Source organism: Nanorana parkeri, unplaced genomic scaffold (assembly GCF_000935625.1).
Source record: "Nanorana parkeri isolate BGI_ZX_2015 unplaced genomic scaffold, ASM93562v1 scaffold1306, whole genome shotgun sequence".
NCBI classification, from domain to species: domain Eukaryota; kingdom Metazoa; phylum Chordata; class Amphibia; order Anura; family Dicroglossidae; genus Nanorana; species Nanorana parkeri.
This window is the reverse complement of record NW_017307574.1, coordinates 334,530-355,718: the sequence shown is the minus strand read 5'-3', so window position 1 is coordinate 355,718 and position 21,189 is coordinate 334,530. Positions and strand designations below refer to the sequence as shown.

General features: G+C 40.7%; 1 protein-coding gene across 1 annotated transcript in view; it reads left to right on the top strand.

Annotated features, from left to right (window-relative positions):
* The window catches only part of BRD8 (bromodomain containing 8), a 32,662-nt gene that overhangs the window by 6,154 nt on the left and 5,319 nt on the right, over positions 1–21,189 (top strand). The window contains 17 exon segments of the mRNA XM_018569229.1: positions 103–167; positions 1,370–1,506; positions 1,593–1,815; positions 1,818–1,889; positions 1,892–2,065; positions 2,364–2,540; positions 2,784–3,049; positions 4,785–5,177; positions 5,415–5,496; positions 5,596–5,636; positions 5,723–5,943; positions 6,246–6,338; positions 7,539–7,607; positions 8,437–8,614; positions 9,368–9,496; positions 11,359–11,403; positions 11,901–11,994. Coding sequence (XP_018424731.1) covers positions 103–167; positions 1,370–1,506; positions 1,593–1,815; positions 1,818–1,889; positions 1,892–2,065; positions 2,364–2,540; positions 2,784–3,049; positions 4,785–5,177; positions 5,415–5,496; positions 5,596–5,636; positions 5,723–5,943; positions 6,246–6,338; positions 7,539–7,607; positions 8,437–8,614; positions 9,368–9,496; positions 11,359–11,403; positions 11,901–11,960 — 2,425 coding nt within the window. The 3' untranslated portion in view covers positions 11,961–11,994.

Genomic DNA, 21,189 nt, shown 5'->3' with positions numbered 1-21,189 from the left:
TTTTTTTTTTTTTTTTTTTTTTAAATAATACCTGCACTATTTCTTATTGTTGTGATTGGCCTTCAGTAACCACAGTGAAATATTTTTCCCTTCTTTTTATAGCAAGAAGAAACAAGAGGAAGAGGAAGCCGAGATGAAGAGAAAGGCTACAGATGCTGCTTACCAAGGTTAATTAGTTTTATTGTTTTATACACGGCTATATTAGCCTTTCTCATGGCAGGTTTGTCTGCACCTTATACAAAATCTCTTCTAAAGAGTTCTGGATGAACAGACATATACACTGATTTGTAATAACAGTGGGCTTGTTTGACTAGCAGTAGTTTATTGTTTTGTGTTAGCCATATATAACTGAAAGTAAAAATATAGATGGTACCATGAATGGTTAACAGAATATAGTTGAATGTGGTGGTGCATATGTCTTTCAGGTCTAAAGCCTTAAAGACAGGAAAACTGGGGCTTTATGTGACCTAGCATGTTTCTTGTGCAAAAAAGATTTATTTATAAAAACAAGGGCCATGGCCACATTGTACTTCTTTCTTGGCACTGGTACATGTCTTGGATTCACATGTAAATAAGCTAATGGGCCCTACAGATCCCCTCACTAATTTAACTCTTTATTTTTTAATGTTTGCCATCTGCGTGAAATCATGTTTGACACTAAATAATATTGATAATAATTATTCATGTTCTTTCTGTACTTTTTAGTATTTTTATTCACTGACAAATGACAAAAGTACATGGAAAATTCACGAGAACCTTTTATATAGGGTGATTAATAGTGATAAAGGAGCATTAAAATTTGATTTGGTTCTGGACTCGCTAATTATAGTACAATGACCAGAAAATCTACTAAAAACACAGGTATATTAAGTAAAATAAAGGGAGAATAAGAGATATAAGGAAATGTTACTTTAGCCAGACATTCTTGCAGAAAGAAGGAAAAATAAAAATAAATTAACATTATATATATATATATTTATATATATACACACACACCTTTTTAATATCTTAGCAGATGAAGGTAGGACATGGAGGCACTGCCATTACAGAGCCAGAGAGGTCCCCATTTTCAACAAAGTATTTCAGTGCCTTACACACATTTTCCTGTCTGGAAGCACATAAAAACAATTTCATGAGTTACATATTGGGCTGCTAGATCTTTTGTTCCCTTTCTGTTCTCAAACAATGTAGCAAATACCAATGAGCCACACAAAGTTTGAAACCAGTAGCACCAAAACATATGTTATAAGATAATGTAAATAAAATGATATACCTAAGGCAAATGTCTCTTTAGACATATGCCTGCACAGTAGATGCACACACAGGTTCAGTAATATGGTCTGTGATCACTACTCCTTGTTTTTTTCAGCTCGCCAGGCAGCTAAGAACATTCCTCGAAGATCTTCAACTGCAATAGGACGTTCGTCTGTTGGATCGTCATCGCCTGGTGGAGAGTTTGGCCTTGGAGACCTGACACCAAGCAGCACAGAGGAGGGAAGTGTGGGGGTAAGAACTCTGCAAACAATAGGGAATTTTATGCATAATTTACATTTACAGCTTCCATGTTTTAATCACTCTCTTTTTCTTTACAGGTAAGTGTGGGGTCTTTACCAAGCACCCCAATCTCCTCCTTCATTGGCATTCCTGATACCCCTCCTCCTACTGCCCCTATGGAGTCCCCGTTGACCCCTGTGATGGACGACTCTCCCCAGAAAAAGACGGGACAGAAAGCAACTCCACCCCCCTCCCCGCTGTTATCGGAGCTTCTGAAGAAAGGCAGTCTGTTGCCTACGAGTCCCCGGCTGGTACGGAACCCCTCCCTGGTCCTCACAGAGGGTGCCCCAACACTACCCATAGTTATGCTCAGGGAGGAAACTCTACAAGTAGTCAAGATTCTTGCCATATTCTTTTCTTTCCTTACAGGTCAATGAAGGGGAAATGACTTTAGCATCTAATCATCTATCTGGATCGGGCGTTCTAATGGATGTTGGCCTTCTCCCCAGTTTGCATGGAGGTGAGATGCACCCTGTTCCAGGCACAATTCCTGCATCTCCAGCAGCATCGGGTATGTGGTCCAAATGCAGATTTGGGAAGTGGGAAACCGATATCCACTATCTCAGTATTTAAATTTTATCTTTTTTTAAATCTGTTTCATAAATCATATTAGATTTTTATCAACTTCTTTTTCTTTTTTATTAATCCCCTTCTCTCCTTTCACTTGGTTCCGGACTCCTATGTTTCCCACACTGTTCATTGGCCCTTTTTCTTCTTTTTTTTTTTTCTGTTTTAACCTTGTTTTTACGTTTTTCTGTCCCTGGCCTCCTGTGTTGTTCTGTTTTCCCGTCCTGTTCTTGATCTGTTAGGTGCTCCCACTCTTTCCCGGCTTCTAGAAGCTGGTCCAGCACACTTCGCTACACCTCTCGCTTCCTTCTCTGCTCCTGCTGCAAGTGAATCTCCGTCTAAATCTTTGCTGACCCCTATAGAATCCCAGGCCACCATTATTATGATGTCAGCCCTGCCAATGACTGCAGCTGTCCCAGGTAACTCTTTGCCTTGGGCTTCCTGCTTGTCTTATGATCTGCTTTACGCTAAAGGGTAGAAGTAACTATAGATATTTATCAATGCTGTACATATTTTCTTCTAGACTTGATCAGAGTGGGTGCATTCTTAGCCCATATAAAATTTTGCTTGAATGATTTTAGTTTGACGGTGCATATTACTAATTCTTTTTGGAAATCATCATTATTGGAAGCTATTAAGGTTAATCTTATCTGACACTACAGTGACCCAGCAGGAGGACAGCGATTCTACCTCTGATCAACACACTGTAACGGTTTCCATGGATAGCAGTGACATTTCCATGATCATAGATTCCATCAATAAAGATTGCTTGGCAAGTAGCGACGGAAGCATGCAAACAAAGGATGAATCATCTGAAAGCAAGGGAGACTTGGACCTAGCAGAAAAGATGGACATTGCAGTATCCTACACTGGAGAGGAGTTAGACTTTGAAACCGTTGGTGACATCATTGCAATTATTGAGGACAAGGTAAAATACACACTATCAATGATAATGGTATAGTTTGTGAAGTGAATTAATAGCTTATAGTTTCATGAACACAGGCTGAACTATTATGTGTTCTGGCTGTGAGTATGCAGATGGAAGAGGGATGACTTCTTCAGTTTACTGCTGTCCTTCACTGTCCAGTTAACAAGCTAGGTGTCTGAATCCTGTGGTAGTCTTGGTGCTGCAGTTGAGATTAGGCAGGGTGGTTGGGTCACAAGACTTGATACAGAGAATTGTATGCATCCAGCAGGTGGAGCTCTAGTCTTCTTTCACATGTGGAGCTGTATCTCTCTCCCCTGTGTTGAAAGATGCAACATTTACTTAATGAATCATCCCTCATTAGATGGTTTAAAGAAGTGGTGTTTCCTTGTATTTTTCACAGTGCAGTCACAGTATATTTTGCTTTTTATACCTTGCTTTTGTGTGCAGTAGAATCTAAGATTGTTATGGTGACCACATGCCCTGCCCCCGTTCCCGACTACGGTCTACAAAGAAGATGGGCCTCTTGATTTACAGCACTTGTCTCTCTGTCCCTGCACATTCTCAACGCGAGCTTGATCACAGGAATACCTAAAAGGAATTGGCACAGGCACTAGAACTGGAAAGGGTGCCTGGTTTTGTGACAGGAAATGCAGGGTCAGTGAGATTAAAGCTTTAAATCAAGAAGCCCGTCTTTGCATCACGTAGTCAGGGGTGGGGAGTTGTACTGTTACTGTCTCAATCTCCGTTTCTAATGCACACAGACGCATGGGATAAAAAGCATTCTACACGGTGGGAGTTAGACGACTGAGCTGTGAAAAATAATATAAGGTGGGACTTTTCAAGAAGAACTCAAATTAACCCTTGCAGTGGGACTACCTCTGCACTTCAAGGGTTAAGTTCTCGTTTTGTTCTAGGGTCTAAAATGAAAAAAGGCTCACCCAATCCTTGATCCTGCGGCGGTGACCGCTCACCTCTCTCCCCCTTTAATTCTGTCTGTGGAATGTCCCTTGGCATTATCATTATGCCCAATGCAAGTTAATGGATTTGTTTTAAACATAAATGTCAGTGGGGCTTAGACCACTGGAACCGGGGGGGAGAAGAGGCTGCGGGGTCAAGGATCTGGTGAGTGTATCTTGCCCAGAGTTCTTTAATCTGAGGTCCTGAGCAGACAAATGGTACCTCCATGCAATCTCTTTTATACCATAATTTTAGTCAAGCTATAGTACTATGGCAATCCCTTGTCATATGTAAAATGTTTAGCTGTTAGTGTGTATAGTAAAAAGAGAAAAAGCAGTTGGAAAACTTTTACAGAAAACAGAAAAAACTCCAAACCATTATAGTTTCCTCTAAAGAAAAACTCAGGCCAGATATGCCGTGTCACAATTTGATGTCGACTTCCTGCATTCTATTTAAAGGAGTGCATTCATATTTGTGTTGGCTAGGATGGCAAAAAAAGCGATTACTTCCACACTTCCTTTCATTATGGTATCTTGCGCCCTCAAACACACAATTGAAGTGCAGAGAAAAGCATGTAGTGGGTATGACCAGGCTCTTAATTTCTGAACATAACACTGGTATTGTTCCTGCACATTTCACTTACTTTACGTATCTGAGGGCGCATTTGTAGACTATACAGGTAAAATGGCTTTTCGTGAAAACATATTTTATATTATTACTGGCTGTGATGAAATTAAACTCCTAATTGTCTTGTATTCATGTTCTCAATCTTTAATAGTCGGCTGATCATCCTGAAGTTTTAGACGTAGCTGCAGTTGAGGCAGCCCTTTCGCTTTGCGAAGAGAATGATGACCCCCAAGCCCTTGGTGGGCCCTGGGATCAGCCTGTCCAAGAGCATTCCGCAAATCCGGAGAACATTGCACAGTCTCTTATCTCAAGGCCCAAAGATTCAACCTGTGTCCAACCAGACACAATAATGAATATGATGGAGATGACTCCTGAAATAAAATCGGAACCTTCTGAGCCTGAAGTGCAGCCTGCCCAGTCAGAGGTGACCTCAATTACTCCTCGTGCAACCTTTCAGCTTGAACAGCCTGAAGATGAGATGAGAAGGACCACTTCACATGAGATGGTTAAAGAAGAGGAAGAAGAGCACCAGCTAAAAACTGAGGTATTTTTACAAATTAGTTACACAGCTCAAATTCATATGCAACTGTACTCTGGATTGGGCAGAGAGATTTGACGTTGTTGTAACCTTTTTGTGCCACCTGTTCTGTTCTGAAATGTATACATACATTCAATTTTAACCTTTTACAGAAATGTTCATGGATTTGCCAGAATTCCACTCGTTGTAGTGGCCTTTTGTTAAGACTTTTTGCTAATTATTGCTCATTTGTGTTATGTTTAGGTACCACAATGTGAAGATTCCCAAAATGAAGCTTTTCCTAGTGAAGAAGATAAAGGACCGGAAGATAGTCCAGTTCTAAGTGGTACAGTTTTAAAAATGTATTTATTAGAGCTGAGTTAGGCTGAGTGGAGCAGTGTTTGACTAATTGTGCATGTTGTTTATTTCCTGCTTTGGTTTCCAGAACCAGTGAAAACCGAACCTCCACCTAGCAGTAACCACAAGGTATCTTGATGTCCTACTATAGTTTTTGCCCTGTTTCTTTGTAGGAATGCAATTGGGGTGTATTAACAAAAGTATTGTCTCTGAAGGACTCGCAAGCAGAGGAGGAAGAGGAGGAGGATGATGTCACAAGTGAAGTTGGAAGTCCAGAGGAGCCCAAAGAAGAGGAGGCTGGAGAAGAGTACCTGTCTGAGATGGACAATGAGCCTCCCATCAGTGAGAGTGATGACGGCTTCAGTATTCATAATGCCCAGCTTCAGTCCCACACTCTTGCTGATTCTATTCCCAGCAGTCCTGCATCTTCTCAGTTGTAAGTAATCTTTTCAGTCTAGGTTGTGTTGGCAGTTCAAATGGAACTATGACCAGGACATTGTGAAGGTTTTCAGAACAGTTGAGGTGGGTTAAAGCCTGTGTGAGTTTTTTATTGACATCATGACAGGAAGCGAGCAGAAAGTGCTCCAGCAGAGGCATACACAGCATTAATGCTTTATTTAGTAGAGTGGGGAGGGTTAGAACTTCTGAGGTTTTTATTTGCTGTAGAGTGTTTCATTTTAAAGAAGTTATCTTAGCAGATTATATATGTTTACAACATCTTATTTTTCTGTGTTTCAGTTCTGTCTGCAGTGAAGATCAAGAGGCCATTCAAGCTCAGAAGATATGGAAAAAGGCCATAATGTTGGTGTGGCGGGCAGCAGCCAATCACAGGTCTGTAATAACCAGCTGTCATAAATTGCACTATATATTTGTTGGACAGGGAAATACAAGTGTATATGTGCCTTGACATGAAAACTTGACTGTGTGGGCAAGTTGTTACATTAAAGCTAAACCATAGGCAGATATAAAAGACACAAATTAATTTAGCTCTCTAATCAATAAAACATTATTAAATTATTATAAATGTGAGCAGTACATTAATTTGACCTTTAAGCGCCTCTAGCAATCTCTGTGCAGCAGGGCTAGAGTGACAGGAAAAAGCAGTAAAATTAATCAATTGGTTCATATGCTGACAAGCAAGTATACTGAGAGGAAGAGCGATGAGCTCATACTGTGCTGCTTCTTTCAGTGTCCAGTCACACGCTATGGTCGATCCAGGGTGACCTAGGCTCAGGGGTAGTGGGTAAAATGATGCTGGCCAACAGACAGAGCTCATCAAGGAGCAAAAAAGAAATTACTGCGAGGGGAACATAAGTATTACATTCTCAAACTTTTTTTTTTAGTTAGGACTCCAGATCATACAAATATACATTGCCCAGCAAAGCATGTCTTTACATTTTTGCCCAAACACTTAGTTATGAAGTTGCTTACAGTTATGAAGTTGCTTCCAAACAGCTGCTTCCAAGTCTCTCAGCTTCCCTGAACTTCCTGTCCTGTACAAGAGACAGAGCAGACTCCAGCAACTGTTCATCTACTAGCTTGGAGAAGAGAGAGGGGGTCGGGAAGTAGCTTGATTTGCTGTGTTTGTGGAGACACACACTCAGCTTACCAGCACACACATGGGTGACTGCATAGTACTCTGCTTGAGAAAGGAGTCACTCTAAAACAGGAAGTCAGGACCAATGCTCAAGTGATCAGCAGATTCAGCAGGAAACTAAAACGTTTAAACACCAAGGAGCAGCATCCATTTTCAGTGATTTCGTCAGCATTTGAAATGGCTTAAAATCCTTTTGACTTTAATATCACTTTCATTTCACTGCAGAGCATATATTCATGTTTTCACTGATTTTGTATTACTGAGATATGTGCAGTAGGCCAACATACCCATACTGAGCAATTTTCAGAGATATACTGAGAGGCTTCTTTCAGACTGGTGGTGTTAAGTATAAGTACACCTTTTATATGAAACAAAGTTCTTACATTAAACCCATGTCAACCGTAATAATTTTATGATGATCTCTCTACATCCAGGTATGCCAATGTCTTCCTGCAGCCTGTAACAGATGACATTGCTCCTGGCTATCACAGCATTGTACAAAGGTAATGTCAAATCTTTGGCCACAATAATCCTTAACACTTTTTGTTTTCCTTACACTTGTCTTAAAATGCCATTGTTATTTAGTTAAATGAAGGAAGACCTATGATTTTCTTGGCTCTGTGAAATATTGACTGTTCTGTTAATATAATTGTGGTTATTTTGCGGTGATGAGACCTAATCAAATCCATAAAAATCAGAAAAAAGATTCTAGCTCAAGTTATTTTGACAAGTTTACTTTCAACTCGGCCCCTAATACATTTTACTACACAACCGGGGCACAGAGCATATATAGTACAAGACTCCCTGCTAATTTAAAACATCTAGTGATCCAAATGTATAAACCCCTTCTTTATTTATTCAAACAATTCCAACACAGGCTGCACTACCACCATTCAAAAAAAACTTTGTTTCAAACAGCAGGTGTTCCCCTCTAGACTTGCTTCCTTCAGAGGTGTTTTGCCCTGTCACAAGGCTTACTCATTGAGGCCTCACTAATTCAGTAGCATTTAGGCTCTGATATAATATGAAAATAATATAATTGAAGCATATTATTTGGCTGCCGTGGACACAACAATTTATTTTTCTTCTGCACATTCATTAAAGGACACAGCAGAACTCTGGGTACAGGAAACAGAGGAAACACAGAAGGGCATTTCTCCTCCTGGACTATACTCCCCTGCATAGGAAATGCTTAGTGCCTTTTTTTTGTTCTAGTTTATAAAAATCTGATCTGTATTGTACTTGCTATCTACAATTGAAGAAAATAATCTATATCAATAAGACTATTCACTACAAAATCTTCATCTAATTCTTGTTTCTCTTCCCTGTAAGGCCTATGGACCTTTCTACGATAAAAAAGAACATTGAGACGGGTATAATTCGAACCACAGCTGAGTTTCAGAGAGACATCATGCTTATGTTCCAGAATGCTGTGATGTATAATAGCTCTGATCACGACGTCTATCATATGGCTGTGGAGATGCAGAGGGATGTGTTGGAGCAGATTCAGGTATGGCTTTGGTTATAAAATGTGTACGGGCATCTTTGCTCTTTGCCTAACTTACTTTTTAATGTACTTGTTCTCAGACTATAGAAAATGCTTTGTTTCATTAGTAATGCATAAGGTTGGTTTTGAAGTTGTATGCATTTGAAGGCTATGGTAACTTTTAGGGATGTCCTGATACAGATACAGGACATTTTCCCAAGTACTTGTACTCGTGAAAATGGCCCTATACATAGCACCGATGCCAGCGCTTTAAAATTTTAAATAGCTTCGGGCTGCTCGTTTTTGTACAAGTGATCACTTGTACAGCAGTCCGCTCCGCCCCCTCACCGCCGTGGTTTTCAGGCTCCCCCGCTCTTCTGGGGGACCCGGGACCACAGCAAAGTAGTTCAGGATGGGGAGCAGAGCGGAGATCAGTGACATAGGAGCACTGTATTCACAGCGCTTCCTGTGTCAGCTGTCACAAACGGAGCTGTACAGAAGATACAGAACATAGGTGCTCTTTCTTCTGTATTGGAGGTCGGGCTCATAAAGAGAGCCAGTCACCTCTGAATGATACCACATAGGGGCTTGTTTTCCCCTGTATGATCTCAATAAAGTTCAAAAAAATACAAAATAATAAAATAAAAATGTTATAAAAAGATTTAAAAGATTAAAAAATATCAACTTTAACTACCTCCGGGCCGTAAAAAAACGGCCGGCCGGGAGCTCTCTAGATCTGAGTGGGCGTCTTTAGACATCTGCTCAGACACGCCCCAGACAGCGGGAAATGGGCGTTATTTAAAAACTTTGGCCACGCAGCTGATTATGCAGACCTCCGAGTCTGGGATAAGCGCTAAGAGTCTGAGGGGCCGAGATTCTACTCGCAAGCAGGACGCCTCTGAAAAGGTACTAATTGCTACATGTGCAAGAGCCAGGCTCCTATATATGCTTTTAGGTCCCTAGAGACCTTCCATAGCATATGTTTACTGCTTAGAGCTTGAAAGATGGATTATTTGCAGAAATATCCATACGGCTGCTATCTGTAGACACTTAAGTGGTGGCCAGTCAGATTTTGTTAGGGTGTGGCTTTTAACTCCACTTTAGAGATGCTCAGAATAGCTTTTAATCTGCTTGTTGGTAAAGAAAATAGATAATATGTTGTTTATGCCTTATGATGATTGATGACCTTGGTGTCGATTTGCGGTCTCCTTTTTAGGTTGGGTTTTCTCATATTAAATATTGGGGATTGACAGTATCACTAGATCCATGTGAGCCACTACAGCATCAGCTTTGTGTAACATGCCTAAATATGAGCAGTGTGGTTTTATTTAATCATTGGTTCCACCCTCTTAGAAATCTGCGGGTGAAGGCAAATATCAAAAATGACTGTCCCTTTTTAGGGCCACCAATATAGCTTTAAATGGCTTTGGTCGAGGACCTCAACATTAGACATTGGTAGTGCTTGTTGCCACCTCCTTTCATTGTGTAATAAGTGTTTTATTTGTAGACAGAGAGGTATTTGCCTCAAATTTGAGTGCACAGCTACAGTAAGTGCAGTGTTCAGTGCATGGACCATGGAACTATGCCACATTGGCAAAGGAGGTGATTGATAATCCACAGAGGGAACAGAGAGGGGAAAGGTAAAAAATAAATAAAGCCCAAATGAAACTACAAGCAAGGTTACTGAAATGAAGAGAAGCGAAGTGCAGTTGGAATTGGGAAATAACCACACAGAGGATGAAGTTTCTGTTTTTGGGTGAACTGATCCCTAGGTTTTAAAGTGAACCTAAACTCAAGTTTAAGTCCGCTTCAAAAACATACTGATGCATGAGCCATAAAAGATGGAGAAGCTATGGTGTGCAAAACCATACCTGTCAATCCTTTGGCACTTCAGTTCAATGAAAGATCCACTTTAATTAATATTTGTCAGATTGAATGATGATCTAGATTTTTCCATAGATATATTTGGAAATAATATTCCCATTTTTTTAAATTCTTTTATTCGACAAGTTTATTCCCCTTTTTTTAAGTATTGCTGTGTTCACTTCCAAGTTCCTAAACTGGAAGTAACTAAGGGTGCCTGATTGTATGATCACCTACTTTGTAAAGCTTCCCGGGAACCCTAAAATCAAGCTGATGATATAGGTTCCTGAAGTTGTGCTTGGCCTTGCCCCTCTTTGATCTTGTACTGTACCATTGGTCCTTTAATGCTTATGGTCATGCTGACCAACAGCCAGGCACCGAAAGGGGCATTATAAAATGGCCTGGCCAGGAAGGGGGTCTAAACACCTGGTCTTGAAGTGGTTAAATAATGCGTTTCGGAACTGAAATCACTATTTATACATTCTGGTTATTCCAACGTCATCAAAGCAGACAAACACTCACAAGAGTTGCCTGTCATGTGGCAAATAATATCAGTGCACCCTACATTTACAATGTACAGTTTGAGTGGCTTTTCACAGAGGAAAATGTATGCTGTACGGTACCAGCTAAAAGAATATACATGTATATATCGTCTCTGATTTCTTCACTGAATTTGAATTAAATGAGTATTTCAGTAGTGGCATCTTATTTTATGTGAGCAGCAAGAGAAGCCAGTGCCGGAAATAAAACCCCTCTCAAACCTTATTTAAGTTTTTTTGTGTTTCCTTCTAATCTTCATGTCAAGTCCTGGCTCCTCTTCTGCTTTTGTGTTGTCAGCTTGTCTGTGTTTTGTGTTGGAGAGGCTCCGTGGAATCTGACCTGTTTTTCTGTTTGTCCTTTAACAGGACAGTGTCCCCATGGGCTCTCCTGCCTTCCTTCTCTCTCTCTTTGTAAGTATTGAATAGGTGCAATGTGATGGATGAGATGAATGTACCAAGATTTGCTAGTCTTCAGTTAGAGCTCTTTGACTTTCTTCACTTTGCTTTGCATCTGTCGAGCAGTGCTTTCTTAGTGCCTCTTTCTGTACTTTGAGCTGTTTTGTTTATTTGTAATCCGCTATGTGCATGTCAAATTTTCTTCAATTTCTGGGTAACAGGGCCAGTTAACTTGCTGTGCAGTGCATGAGAAAGAAGATCTGCTAATTTTTCAGTGTAGCAGTTTAGGTAAAAATGTTTCAAAACAGTGAAATATATACAAATACAGACAGGGTTAATAAAGCAGCAGAAAGGTGAGAAGGCAGAAGCTCCAGCTTAGAATTATCTCAGGTATGTGAGAAGATCTTCTGAGTTGCAGTTATGCCTTTGAAGTGGCTACAAACATTCCCTTGCATGGATGCTTGCATTGCTTTTTACAACACTGTTCCTTTTTTGCCTCCTTTACTGAACAGGATGGTGGTACTAGAGGTCGTCGGTGTGCAATTGAAGCGGATATGAAAATGAAGAAATGAAGTGACCACGGCTTATACATCATAAGGAGTATTTGTAGCCAGTGAAGACTGTATCATGTGATATGTCTATTTAAGCAAATTAGTTTGTAAAACCCCAGTATCTGGGTCTTATAGTGTTGTGTGTCCTCCATGAAGTGGCACTACAGCAGTATTAATCATAACTTGTAGATATGTACATAGCCCAGAACAGCAACTGCTTTTCGTTAATCTATCCAAGCATATTGTAAGTGGAAGTTATGCAGGTTCCACTTGAAATGGGACTGCAGTTCACATCATTTATTTAGGATGGTAAAGAAGTGGCATCTGACATCTACTAAACTGCCCCTGCTCTGTATAGATTTTGGATATATGTTGATAGTGTGAATGTAGAATGACTGGATCAGAATCATGTGAAATAGACATAAATGGAGTTTTACATTTATACATTCCATGATAAGTAGAATTCAGTTCACAGAATATTGTCAAGAGCTATTGAAAGTGTGTTGTCTGTTTTCTGTTTTTTTACATTGTCATAATTTATGGTATTTATTTTGTGGAGTTCTGCACAACATAACACATCCAATAAACAGCCAGTGTTTAGGAGTTAACAAGATATACACTCTACTGTCTCTTGTTTTATATTGAGAGAACCAGTTATGCTCGGGCCTCTGTTTACATCTGGCCATCACTTGTATTTATTCTGATGGCCCAGATTGACATTATGCTAGACTTTTCTGCGTCACCTGCCTGAAGATCAGATTGGGCTTAAGCTTTAAAGGGTCAGTCTACCTAAAAACCAGTTACCTAGTTTTTGGTGGATCATGGTTAATTAAACCATGAAATGGTTTCTTATACCTCTTGGGAACTATAGCAATGAGGTCTCTGCATTTGGTTTCCTAGGTCTACACACTTGTGGTGGCCCACACTCCTTTTTTGATTTTTAATTTATATTATGAGGTATGCCAGGGAGGAGTGAGAACACCACACAGTAAATGATAAGAAGTGTTAGCAGCTTTGGAAGGGAGACCCACAACTGGAGTTCCTGAGAGAATTAAGCAGCCAACAGCTTACTCAGCTAACCAGTTTCAACTTATAACAGAAATTTGTTTTTGTGTCGACTAAGCCTTTAAGGTGGGTTTGGATTTCAATATTCTTATCAGAAGTAGCACATTGGATAGCCTCCAGCAATTTGCATGAACTATGTAAACTGTTAATAAACTCAGAAGTGTAATATAGTCATATTTTCTATATGTTGATTACATTGAAAATAAAAAAACACGATGTTGGCTATATGCTAATGAAAATCTGTTTCAGTGGAATTTGTGTTTGTTCTCTTATGCATAGATTATTTAAACTTTGGGTACACCCTTCTGTAAGTATTCTTATACCATTACTACACGGATTGCAATGAATGTACTGGAGAGGTGTTCAATTGCTGATGGTCTTTAAAATACCTATTATCAGCATTTGAATATGTGTCCATATTGCAGGAAGGCTTTATACATGTAAAACACATAAGCAAGACCAATGGACAGGGATGAAAATAACTTACTTGATGATGTTTGGACTTTATGGTGGACTTGGTAAAACTTCTTATTATAAAAAGATCTGTGCTCTCACATAGTCGCTGAACCTTAAAGTATCACTAAACTCAGGAGTTAAATCTTTAAAATGCATTCAAGTACCTTTTAACATTTACAAATGCTGGACCTTATTTGTGCATCATATGCAGTGCATAGATGGACTACAATCTTACATTTAGTTTACTAATTTATATTGAGATTGTAGTCTATCACAGGAGCGAGCTTGGAGCGGTGCCTACTTTACAACACACACAGGAACCATGGGGAACAAAAGTAGCCAACCTCCAGAAGGAAGGACAGTGTCAGCACCAATTCAGAGATGATTTGAGGATCTACAGCCGAGTGATGCACAACCTACATTTTTGTTAATAGGGTACCTGAATGCATTTTTTTAAAGATTTAACGCATGGTTTTAGTGTCACTTTAAATTTGAGTATTGCATTAGTTGTAGCAGAGTCCAGAATAGTTCAGTTCCAAACACATCAGTTGTGCAAAAATATGTAATTTTGATCTATCTTGACTACGCTGTTTCAGAGATTCCATTTTCTCAGATGTAGGGGGGCTACATTACAGGAGCGGGATCTGCTTATAGCAAAAGCTTTCGGTTGCTGTGCCTTCAGTTTTTACCTGTGGCAGCAGTTCCAGTAAGGGCATTGAAATATTTTTTTGGGAAAGGCAACTCTAAAGACTTGTACATTTAAGTCTCTGAGCTTCTTATTCTGAGTTGCTCCATTCCTTGCTGGACAAACTTGCTTCTGAGGAGTCGCAGTCTTCTGCCATTACACCAAATTAAGAGACCCTTTTGTCTCTTACTGATGCGATGCACGCCACTTTGAAATTGAAGGATCAGCTTGTTGCGTCAATCAATGCTATTCTCAGTCTTGGGTCCTGTTACAGTTTAGCTGCAGCTGAGCTGTCACTTGTAGTTCCACAAGTATGTGCAGACCTCTTAACCCTGGTTCTATAGGCATGCAGGGCTGTGTTGTTGCATGTAGTCCTCAAGGCTTGTGCTCTGTTCCTAACTTGCTCTTGCACTAGTCTAGCAACTGTATGCATCGGCTGACCTCTACTGCTAATTCTTATGCAGCTTCTCAGCCAATCAGTGCAGTCAGCTTGTAGCCAATCCTGTGGTTCCTTCCTCTTGCTCACTCTATTTAAACTCGGAGCAGCTCACGGACCGAGCAACGCTTTCCCAAGCTAGTTGCTGAACTCCTGTTAGCTGATCAGTGTACCGTTTTTTGGATTGTCCACGGAATTCCTTGTTTGCTGCCTGCTCTGATCTTCGGCTTGTTCTCTGGTATCCGTGTCTTCACCTGCCCTGACCTTTTGGCTTATTCCCCAGCATCCTGGTCCACAGCTTTTCCCGACTTCTGGCCCTGTCTCCTTGCATCTGTTGTCTGCAGTTAGCTAAGTAGAGTGAACCTAGGGGTCGCGACCTAGGACCAACACACAGCTAACATCTCAACCATCAGGAGCTCTGATGATAGCCGGATGGCTCTTGGACTCCATGTCCTGGGGGATCCCATGCTATCTACTCAGCATTTCGGCACTGTTACTAGTCCTTGAACTTCCAGCCGAGCCTAACTTCCTCTCGCCTTATCCAGCTCCATGGCTCCTGTCCCTGTTTTGCATGCACCCTTTCATCTATGCCCCCCTGCAGATGCAACTAGAATCCACATTCCAGATCACATATGAGTCCTGATCGTGATAGGTCCTTTAGAGCCCCTAAGACCACAGAAAACCTTCCCAGTGCGCACACTGTTCCATGTCTTTCTTTACAGAGATTGGAAACACACTAACAAGATGTTTGCTCCCCCAAGCATTTACTAGCCTTGTATCCTTTTGAAGAGGACTAAAACATGGTCTTCCACACTGGATCCAGCAGTGTCCTTTTTTTTAACAAAGTGACCGCTATACAAGTGGAGAATGCACCTCTCTTTAAATTATAACTCCAGCAAAAATGTTAACTGCTCATTTTTATCTAGGGACTAAAAGAAAAGTTATACTAACCCGTACCTTGGAGCCAACTGTGTGTCACAGCGCTCCCAACAACCTCTATCCTACGCTGCGGCAATGGTATCGTCATCATGTCCCATACACTGTGTATAGAACTTGATAACTCAGGGACCTTAGACCACTGCAGCAGAGGGGAGAGAGACCCTGGAATGACCAGTCTAACAAGCTGGCTTGGGGAATTGGGAGTGTACCACCTTATTTTAGTTCCTAGGTGAAAGTGAGCAGTTAATCCTTGCTGTGTCAGGGTAGCCCCACTGCCAGGGTTAATACAATTTTTTCCTGGAGTTGTACTTTACGCATCCAGACAAGTAGTTGGCTAGGTCAAAATCCCTTAAACGGGAGCTTGTCACAGCTGCAGATAATCCCATGATCATAGAAGGTTTGGACAAGCTGCTGAAGTTTTCCTGTCTCATCTTCTACATGGGTATCCTGTTAGTACTCATGCAGAGGATACCAAAGAAGCTCAACGTATAGACTAATAAGTAATTTTTATTACATCACACCCCCAACATCAAAGTCCATATCCCAAAACTTGGCTCCCAATCCCCTTGTAAGACCGGTGCTTGAAATCCAAACCCTCAGAAAAACATCCGCTGCATGAAAAGTGCCCCCACTTTTCCAAGTTGGAAGACATACGTTAGACTTTATGGACACTTGGACAGGCTGTGTCTCATGCTTGGGTATGGGAGGTGGCTCCCAGGGACTACAAGCTAGAGTTTCTTCCCTGTCCTCTCCTTGGTTTCTCACCTCCAACCTTCCTGTTTCACCGCACAGATTAGCAGATCTTCATTGAGTCATTTTAGACCTTCTGGATCAAGTTGTTAGTGCCCCACTTTCGGTGGCAGAACTGTTTTAGAGGTTTTACTCCAACCTGTTCAGTTCCCAAACCCAAAACGGGGCATCCATCCCATCTTTATTCAAGCTTAGAAAATTCTGCATGGAATCGACCAGGTCTGTCATCTCATCCCATCTTGACCATTAAGAGCAGTGGTCCATCTCTCCTATGTGTTGCCAACACAGGGTGTTTTGACCTTTGTTGCAGAACTTAGCAGTTTCACAAAAGTAGAAGAGCAGATGCATTACAATAATAAATCATGAGGGTTTCATTAAGCTTTACTGTTACATTACCAATTTGTACAAACAGATTTGTTTCATGGGTGCTTGGCAAGGGACAATTATTTTAAATTAAAACATCCACTATGTCACAAAGCCACGCAAGGTAGTTGATTAGGGAGAAATCTCAAAAAGCAGCTCTAAAAGGTCATATTTGTCTTAAACACTTATTTAAATGCATTATTTACTTATAAGATTCACATAAACAATTTAGCTATTGTGTGTATTTAGCCCTGTTTTTTTTTCCTGTTCGCCCTTAATTATACTGTTTTGTGTCCTGCCTGCGGCACAATTGTTCTATGAATTCTGGAGGTCAACACCGACTTTATTCTGACCATTCTATGATTTAGTCTGCTTGCTGCCTGTGTAGCACATCCACCTGCCATCTACAATGGTTTGCGTATCTGTAGTACTTTTCTTCAGCTGCCATTTCGTCATCGGCTGTTGCCAATGGAGTGGTTCTCAGGGCCACAACTTGTATGTATCTATGCTTCAGGGGTAGCCTACACCTACCAGTGGTGAAACAGGATCCAACCCATACTCCTCAGGAAAGTCATCCAAAAACCTACATGAACTGAAACAGTTTTGCATAAATGAATAAGCCAAAATAACTCCTAATCACTGAGCAGTTCAGTTCAACAAATGAAGACCGCATCTGACTAAGGTTATTTAAAATCATTTGTGGGATATAGATATGGTAAAACAAAATCTGAGTTGTTTGCTAAATGAGTCTCATTATTTTGTCTTGATTGGAGATTGCACAGAAAATGTCTAATGGTATACCAGTGTTAATTTCCAAATCGTCACCAAAAATTTTTTCCGTATTTTTGGCCATTTTCAGTGACAAAATTGAAATGAAAACGAAATTAAAGAGTCGTTAATGGGACGAAAACAATTTTCGTCAACTAAATAAAACGAAATAATTAATGAGAATCGTTGTCAACGATTCTCATTATCAATTATTTGCAGCATTGCCCCCGCCGCTCTACTCGAGCGTTCTTCTCCCTGCTACTGCTGGCTGCAGCAGTCTGTGTACCTTTCAATCCCAGCCTGTATCGACTGAGGCAGCGGGGACACAGAGCACTGCAGCCGGCACTAGCAAGGAGAAGAGACTGTCACTGCCTTCCCCCGCTGACCCCCCTCGTACCTCAGCTGCTGTCACTGTCCCGGTCCTCCTGTGCCCCGCCCCCATGCCTTCTCTGTAACTAGAGGCTGATGGCAATAGCCAGCCTGCTATTGGATATTTTAAAATGCAACAGCAGGCTGGCTATTGCACCCACCCACTGCCTGCTGTCAATCAGCAGAGGAGGACCTGATGGAGAACTTTCTCCTTCCGTTCCCTCCTCTGCTGATTAGTAGCAATTGCAGTTTAAAATAACCAATAACAGGCTGGCTATTGCTTCAAGCCACTGCCTGCTGTTTTGACATTCAGCTGCCTCAGCAGCTGAATCCAGTGAAGCGGAAAGGTGACACTAGGGGTCTAAAAGGGAACCTGTCACCTCCAATGTGCCATCACATAGGGGGCTTGTGATCCCCCCTCCCATGTGATAGCAATTAAGTAAAAAATAAAAGTTAAATACAATAAAAAATCACTCCAGGGATATATAATAAAGAGTTTCGAAATGCTAGAGACTTGCTTAAATAATGCATTACACCAAAAATAGACCTATTAGATTTTCATCGACTAAAAATGACTTGAATTTTCGTCAACTAAAATTGACTTGAATTTCGTCGACTAATAGTAGACTAAAATAAAAATTAATCTGTTGACTAAAATGCAACTAAAAATAAAAATTAATTTTCGTCAAAAGACTAAGACTAAAATGAAAATGAAATTTGGTGCCAAAATTAACACTCTGGTATACAAACTTTTTCACAACTGTACAAAAAATACAATACTAATACAATTATTATCACATACCAAAAATCCTGGGTTTGGCAGAAACAGACCTGGAAAATACTGTTTAGGAGACCTACAGACTTATAGTTGAATGGTAACTTAAATAAATCTTGATGTTGAATGACTTAAATAGCTAAGTAGTGGAAACCAGTGAAAACGTTTATTTTTTTTTTTATTCTTGTGAATTCAGTAACTGCAAAATGAGTCACTGTTATAAGTTATGGTGTGATCAAAATGTTTTCCAAATGAAGGTTTGTATAAGAGCCGTGTGTTTTTTTTGGTCACAGATGATGCCTCACTCTGAACAACAGCCTGCCAGATGTGGGCCAAAAACAAGTCCGGATCAAAACAAGTTCATAGAGCTAGGAATAAGTTTGCTTCGCTTAGAAGAGATACCCAGTGCAGAAGTACAGGTTAAATGTGTTTCTTTGGAAATAAGCAGTACCGAGGTAAATGCAGATGAATATAAAAAACACTGAAGATGCATGTTTCTGAAGGTACATGCTACAGGCTTGTCATCCTTATCCTTTCTACATTACTTGCCGAGGCACTCTCCTGGAACAAGCACATGCATATCAGATGTCGGTGCATGTGATAAGCATGTGCTTGTCCTCGATCAGTGATTTCTAAGTAATTCTCCAAGGATATTTATGATAGTCTTGGACCTCGTACCTTTAAAAAAAAAAGCCAGCAATGGTAACTCCTGCATTGTTCTATCCTGATAGCTTCTCTTTAAGTTAGCAACCAATATCTTACTTGTCATTCAGGTAAGATACTTAGAGACCCTGTCACCATATTGATTTCACCAACAATCTTCCCATAAGACCAGATGTGTGTTATTCACCAGTAAAGCCCCCCCCCCCGTTGTATAGACTTATATATATATATATATTTCATTTAATATGCACCATTCATAAATATTTCAGCTTGTAGTAGGAAATAAACTTGTCTAAGGTGATAACCAGCTTCTCTGGCTTAAAGAGTATCTAAATCACACAAAAAAATTTGATATATATTGCAGCTTACCAGTCCTTAGAGGTGGTGGCTGCATTAAGCTGGTCATACCCTGTTCCAGTTGGCAGCCCTCCATTGATTGACTGAAAAATCACCTTTTGTTGAAAAACCAGTCAGAATATTCTCTGCCGAACAGTGACTATAGCCAATCAGCGGCAGTCACTATTTGGGTATTCTGGCAGCGGCACACCAATTGCTGTCAGAATACAACAGCTGCCATGTTTAGCGTGAATGGAGGATCCGTTTGAGAATGAACAGTATATGGCCGGCCTTAGTTTCCTTTTTTTAAGGCTAGGAACATTTTTTCACTCACTGTGTCCGTGTGCCGGTGATCGATCAAAACTACGAACACATCACCGGAGAGAGCAGGGACGAGTCAACGGCGCGCTGGTCCAGTGGGAGGAGCTCCAGGTGGGGTCCTAATTTAGCTGACTTAGAGGTGCCTGCCCGCTAAATTACAACCCCACCTGGAGCTCCTCTCGCCTGCTCCCCTGCTCCTGACTGGCCGCTGCGGGGGTTTTTTAGGACCCGGAGACTGCCAGATGACCCCGCTCGGAGCAGCGCCCACCGGAGCAGCAGTGACGCGACGCTCGGCGAGGTAAGTAAGAAGAAACCTGACCAGCTCGAGACGCTGACTCAAGTATAAGCCGAGGGGGGCACTTTTCAGCAAAAAAAATGGGCTGAAAAACTCGGCTTATACTCGAGTATATACGGTACAGGAAAATGTCTGTTGATCTTGCCAGAAATGCAATGTCCTTGTCACTTCCTGTGAGCTAAAGAGACAGCATTAAAAATCATAATATTCTATAATCACATTTCATGGAGGTGAGTATAGATTTGAAGAGACAGCACTACCAGGAGAGAATTGGAAAAAGCCATGAAAAAAAGAAAACAAATGCAGCCGTGACACCTACGCACTTTTATCAGTGATTTAATTCTCACAGAAGCTATTTTTCTGTGTGTTTTTTCAACCCAGACATCAAGCAAAGAACAATTATTATTATTATGAGACATGATTTATATAGTGCTAACAGTTTGCAGCACTTTACAATATAAGGAAGACATTACAATCACAATACAATTCAAGACTAGATGGTTACAATCTAAAAGAGAGGAAGAAGTGATACATGAGGAGGTAGCTGTGTGGGGTTGAATTATTTGAGTATGGTATGTATTAAACTCCTGTTCTACCATGGAACTACCAGGGTAGATTTATTTTAGGGGAGTCTACCTGGGAGAATTCTTATATGATAAAGAAGTAGAAGAACCCTACAAGAAAGTGCCCCAAGCACCTACAGCTACCAAAAAGAAATTGAATTGGATACACCTCAGTAACTCATCATTGATTGCAGCACATGGGCATTAAAGTTGTAGTTTGTTTCTAGGTTGTGTGAGCAAACCAATGCACACATGGGGTGAATATACTTAACCTATGCAGAGTTGCATGGCAGGGGTACAAACCACATATCTAGCATGCTATTTACTTTAAAGCTGAACTCTAGCTTAACAGCTACATACACTTTTGAGATTGATATATCTGAGCTGTTTTATCTGCCAAAAGATTTGTCACTCTCTCCACCCATTCCTGAGATTTACACAGCTCTGCCACACGGTAGGGCTCTTG